Source organism: Theropithecus gelada, chromosome 10 (genome assembly GCF_003255815.1).
Source record: "Theropithecus gelada isolate Dixy chromosome 10, Tgel_1.0, whole genome shotgun sequence".
NCBI lineage: Eukaryota > Metazoa > Chordata > Mammalia > Primates > Cercopithecidae > Theropithecus > Theropithecus gelada.
The window spans coordinates 88,168,971-88,174,459 of NC_037678.1; the positions used below are offsets into that span (position 1 = coordinate 88,168,971).

General features: G+C 38.0%; 1 protein-coding gene across 1 annotated transcript; it reads left to right on the forward strand.

Annotated features, from left to right (window-relative positions):
* Positions 1–277: 277 nt before the first annotated feature.
* Positions 278–3,487, forward strand: OTOR (otoraplin). Its single transcript, XM_025399697.1, has 4 exons — positions 278–441; positions 791–930; positions 1,789–1,896; positions 2,983–3,487. The coding sequence occupies exons 1-4, from the start codon at positions 327–329 to the stop codon at positions 3,004–3,006; spliced, it is 387 nt and encodes a 128-aa protein (XP_025255482.1). The 5' UTR covers positions 278–326; the 3' UTR covers positions 3,007–3,487.
* Positions 3,488–5,489: the final 2,002 nt, after the last annotated feature.

Below are 5,489 nucleotides of genomic sequence, written 5' to 3' on the forward strand. Positions count from 1 at the left end.
AAATGGTTTGAAATTCTCATAGTCCTCTCAGCAAAGCCCTGCTGATTGATACAATAAACCACTGCTAAAGCAGCATTAACAATAGTGGACCATTTTGGATATTATCTGTGTGTAGAAAGACACAGAGTTTGACTCTGTTTAGAAAATCAGATGCTAAATAGCTCCTGAAACCGGGTAGCTTGTTATGAAAACAGAGGGGTGGTAGGCCCTTCTAATTGGCCAGAGTATTTACCCAGAGGTCTGGCTTTCACATAAAAGGCAGGAGGAACCACTGGAGTCAGTCCCCGCTTCCAGTAAGAGGTTAAGGTAAAACAGAAAAAAGGAAGATGGCAAGGATATTGTTACTTTTCCTCCCGGGTCTTGTGGCTGTGTGTGCTGTGCATGGAATATTTATGGACCGTCTAGCTTCCAAGAAGCTCTGTGCAGATGATGAGTGTGTCTGTAAGGATTTTTTTATGCTTTTCATTATCTTTCTATTACATAATGGAAAATATATCCACTAATAGCATAAAATTGAATTGTACTTTGAAGTGAGTCTTCTCCAATGTATATATTATCAACTTTGTTTCTTCTGGTCTGCATTTTGGTGTCTTACTATGGAGAATTCACTTGGCTGAGTTTTGTTGCAGCTTTAATATCTTGGCTGTCTTCTTTCTCTTGTATAGACACCAGCTGTAAACTGGAAATTATCAGTCACTCTGATTTCCTAGTTTTTCTAATACACACTGCCTTTTACTGTTATAAAATTCAGGAGCCTAAAATGTAATCATTTATTTATTTTTTCTTCCAGATACTATTTCTCTGGCTAGAGCTCAAGAAGATTATAATGCCCCGGACTGTAGATTCATTAATGTTAAAAAAGGGCAGCAGATCTATGTGTACTCAAAGCTGGTAAAAGAAAACGAAGCTGGAGAATTTTGGGCTGGCAGTGTAAGATGAGATAATTTAAAATGAACACTTGAACCTATTTTAATGCTTAATACTAGTTGTTAAGAACCATGTAGCGATTATAGATGGAAATGCAAAAATTCAGGTATAGTTGCTATTATTGCACTTTAAAGAAAGAAAGATCAATTTCATAACAAAACCAAATGTAGGTTAATGTCATATTTTGGCAAAAAAAGAGTCAAATACATGGGGGCTTGAACATCCCAAAGAATTTGAATCTTACCCGAAAACGTCTGAGATTTGCCAAGTAGAAGGCATGTGTGTTGGCAGTGAGTCTAAGTATCAATATTCTTTCAGGAAACGTTGCACCCTCATTAATTCCAAAGAATCAGCGTTTTTCAGTTAAAATATACAGGGGTGGTCTCTGGGGAGGGATGAAGCAGGGTTGATTTTCTGTCCTCATCTGCATCCCTAAAGGTGAATTCTAAATTAATGAAGGATTACATTTAAATCCTTTTAAGTCTGTTCATTTGAATTGTTGAAAACTGAGAAATTTGCATCATTTAAAATAAGTGTCTATAGTACTTTAAAAAATGTACTGTCTTTATATATTTATGGGTTCAAAAAAGATTTCAGGCAACTCACAAGACTGCATAAAATAAAGTCATGCTAAAGTAGTGAAATAAGGCTGGGCCACTAAAGAGTAGATGCACAACTCCTGCGGGTTAACTTAGTGCTCCAAGTAAACTTCGGATTTTCTGCAGAGCCCCCTGGACCCCAGGGTGAAAGGGAGGTATTGGCAGCTATGATTTTCACCATCAGCAAAGAGGATGCCTGCGGGTTTCTCAGAAGACACTCAGCATCAGCTTTTTCCTGATTGCTATTCTTCTGGGCACTTAGGTTTATGGCGATGGCCAGGACGAGATGGGAGTCGTGGGTTATTTCCCCAGCAACTTGGTCAAGGAACAGCGTGTGTACCAGGAAGCTACCAAGGAAGTTCCCACCACGGTAAGCATCTCAAAAGTGACTAGACAAGGACTCAGATCTTGGGGCAACATAGACTGGTGTCAAAAATGAATCATGCAACCTACAAGATGTATAGAACAAAGCCCCCAACTTTCAATGACGATTTTTCTGAGAGAGTGAGGTTTGGGGGACTATGTATAACTATTGTCAACGTAGAAAGATGAGTAAACTTTCTGTATACCACCGCCTTTCGTCTTATTTCAGTTTACTGTTTTTTTGTCTCATCTTTTTTCTTTATTTTTTCAGCTTCATTGGGTTATAATTGACAGATAAAAATTGCATACATTTAATGCATACATTATGTTTTGATATACCTTGTGAAATGATCATCACAATCAAGCTAGTTAACAGATACATCATCTCACAGTTACCTTTGTGTGTGTGTCTGTGTGTGTGTGAAAACATTAAGATCTACCCTTTTAGCAAATTTCAAGTATACAATACAGTACCTCTTTTGTTTTAGATGCGAGTTATCTTGCAAAGCAGTCTATGTAACAAAGAAACAAACCAAAGTCAGTACTAACTGACTCTTACTGACGGTTTTCACTAAAGATAGACTGAGAAAAAAATTATCACATGTTTTTGATCAAATCAAAATATTCTAAAACAATCTTTGAATGTCTCTTTTTTGTGGTAAATAGATTCTATTTATGTATGAAATAAAATTATACTCTTCCTAATGCCCTGGGGTCCTGTAAACTCAGGACAGAAATAAAAGATGCTTTCTGAGCTACTTTGCAAGATGCTTGTTTTGAAGTGATTCTCCTGGAGCTAATTGCTGTGCTTCAAACACTGCCCATCCTACACAAATGGGACTCAGTTGTCATCACTTCTTAGCGTTCAGCTGAAATCTGTCAGATAACCATAAATTAAAGGTTCATTTGAGGACCTTCATTGTAAGTAGTTTTTGACTTAAAGTGGTAATTATTTCATATTTTTGGGGGGTCAACCTTTACTTACTTGAAATTCAAATTTCTCTGATTAGATATGGTTTTAAATACAGAATCTACATCTGTTTTTTAGCCTAGCCTATTCAGTTCAATCTTTTTTGTTTTTGTTTTTTTCCAGGATATTGACTTCTTCTGCGAGTAATACATTGGTTAAAACTGCAAATAGAAAGAAAACACCAAAAATAAAGAAAAGAACAAAAGTGACCAAAAAATGCATGTCTGTAATTTCTGACTGACATTTTAAGGATCTGTTACCTTATAGAAGAGCAAGGGCTTAGGGGTTGGAGGTGGCAGATAAAAGAGGATTTTCAACTCAAAACTTGTTTCCTGCTGGCCTGGTCTTCCCACGAGCTAGAGCGGGGAAATGTTGAGCTCAAATGGGTAAATTGAGACCAGAAAATTATTTTTTCAACCTAGAGAATCTCCTCTTACAGGGGGATGCATATAAAAGATCATGTATGTGTAGTTATTTCTAAGTAGTGATTCTTCCCAGCTCTTTGATTTCCTGTATATAAAATAGGTGGGTCATAGGTGGGTCATGTTCCCTTTAGACATGACATTTTCTACTCATTTGTCTTTCTGGCCAATTGGATTATTAATAAAGGGGCTGTTTTATCAAGGAGTATTCTAGTATTTTTGTTACCTTTAATATTTGATGCCTTTTGGAGGTAAAGCTGTTTGGGGGGGAAGAAGAGTTTTTGGACCCATAGATGTTTGGATGATGTCTCTAATTTGTCATTTAGAAAAATCTCAAAAGTCATTTCAGTTTAATAACTTGCCTTCTAAATGATCAGTTTACTTCTCCCCCAATTTTAAAGAAGTATGTGTATATTTAACAGGGGAAGGTCGTTTATCGAAATATTTTTAATGCAATAGTTTTCCCTTAATATGTATCCTTGCTGGATATTATTCAAGCTTCAAGTCATCAAAAGACCCAGAAAAACAAACAAACACAAACGGTCTGTAGGTTATTTTCTCTACTTCTATTCCAACTTTGAATTTCCTCTTCCTGTGCAAATTCCTCTAGTCAAGTGTGATATATCAAGAAATCTGAGGAGGATGCAGGTTTTGTGGTCCTGATGGGCCCACAAGTTTTTCTATATTTAACTGGAAATATGCTTTGATTTTGTGTTATTAATATAATTCTTTTGATGTAGTCCTGATTTTTTTTCTTTGTTTGCATATAATTAAAATGCCTGTACTCTACTTAATGTCAAAATTTCTGAGTTTTTTCTTAAACATTTTTCACCTTAGAGAATAAAAGTGTGGGGGACTTGGGAATGAAGCTTTTTTTTCAGTTCTCTGTGATCTGGACATCCCCTAAGCATGAAGAAGAGAGCAGAAGAGGGCGTTTAGGGTTAGCCACAGACTTGGCCCAGGGTCATCTTTTAGCTCTGTCAACTGTGATTTGGGGTGAATATCTTTTTACCAAATTCTTATGTAGGTCAGTCAAATAAAGTGGTACCAAAATACAAAACACAATAAAACAAAATACCAATGTTTATTTATTTCTATTTTACTTTATTCCAAAGAGGTTTCAAGTAGCATCTAGGGCTCTCGATACAATTTTAGAGTAAGAGGTATTTATCCTATTTCTGCTTCTATCTGCCTCTCGCTTCCTGGCCTTTCCATTCCGGAAACACCAAGAACCCCTGAGATGCCCAGCACCCCCATTGCTCCCACCAGCCTTAGCTACGCAGCTTCACTCCCCATGCATGGGGCTTCCAGGGCAGAACTCCCTGCTTAACTCAGTCAGCTCCAACCCATGAAAACTGAGCTCTTCCAGGAGTTGGAAGGCCATTGACTGATTTATATCTCCTGGGGCCTATCTGCATTAAATGAAAGCAAGCACTTGCAGGACTTTAAACACACATCTGTCCTCTAAAAATGCAAATGGCCAACCGTGGACCACCAGCAGCAGCAGCAGCAGCAGCTGGGCCTCACCTGGGAGCTGGTTAGGAGGCAGAATCTCTGCCCACTGCATGCCTTCTGTGTCAAAACATGCATTTTTAACAATAACTCAGGGGTTTCCTGTGCACATTAAAGATTGAGAAACACTGATTTTAGTTCCCTCTACTCATCTTACAGAAAAAGAAATAAACAAAAGGCTAGAGTACATAGGAGATAGAGCAAGTCTCTCCAAGTTAAACAACAGGATTGAACATTCTTATCAGTACTTTCCCAACCCAACCACAGCACTGTCTTGATTCTCCACTGATGTCTACCCAGAGAAAAGGAGGCAGAATGGTACCAGGGTGAGAGTTTGTGGGCAATGAGGCCTTTTGGGACCCCTTTCCAGTTGATGAATTGTTTCTCTCCCCTTCCCATTAAGAGAAAGGGCATCTTAGCACCTCTAAAAGGTTGTCAACTGTTAACATAAGAATTTTAGTCTAACGATCCTTGAGGGAACCCTAACTTGTAGGCTTCCTTGATACCCAAGCTAAACGATGTATATCTATATATCTCTCTACGTATCTGTATTAAATACATCTATATTTTAGGCAGCCCAAGTCTTTGCTCTAGTTTATTAATCATGTACCAGGTAGTTAGGCCTGGCAGCTTGAGTACCTGTGACCCAGCTCCATTCTAGAGAGTCCCCGGCTACCCAGACGCATTCTGTTTTAG

Bases quoted from the DNA above. Each gene is read 5' to 3' on its own strand.
- OTOR (XM_025399697.1), top strand. From the start codon at position 327: ATGGCAAGGATATTGTTACTTTTCCTCCCGGGTCTTGTGGCTGTGTGT. The intron at 442-790 runs GTAAGGATTTTT...TTTTTCTTCCAG, and splicing joins TGCAGATGATGAGTGTGTCT to ATACTATTTCTCTGGCTAGA. The intron at 931-1,788 runs GTAAGATGAGAT...CTGGGCACTTAG, and splicing joins GAGAATTTTGGGCTGGCAGT to GTTTATGGCGATGGCCAGGA.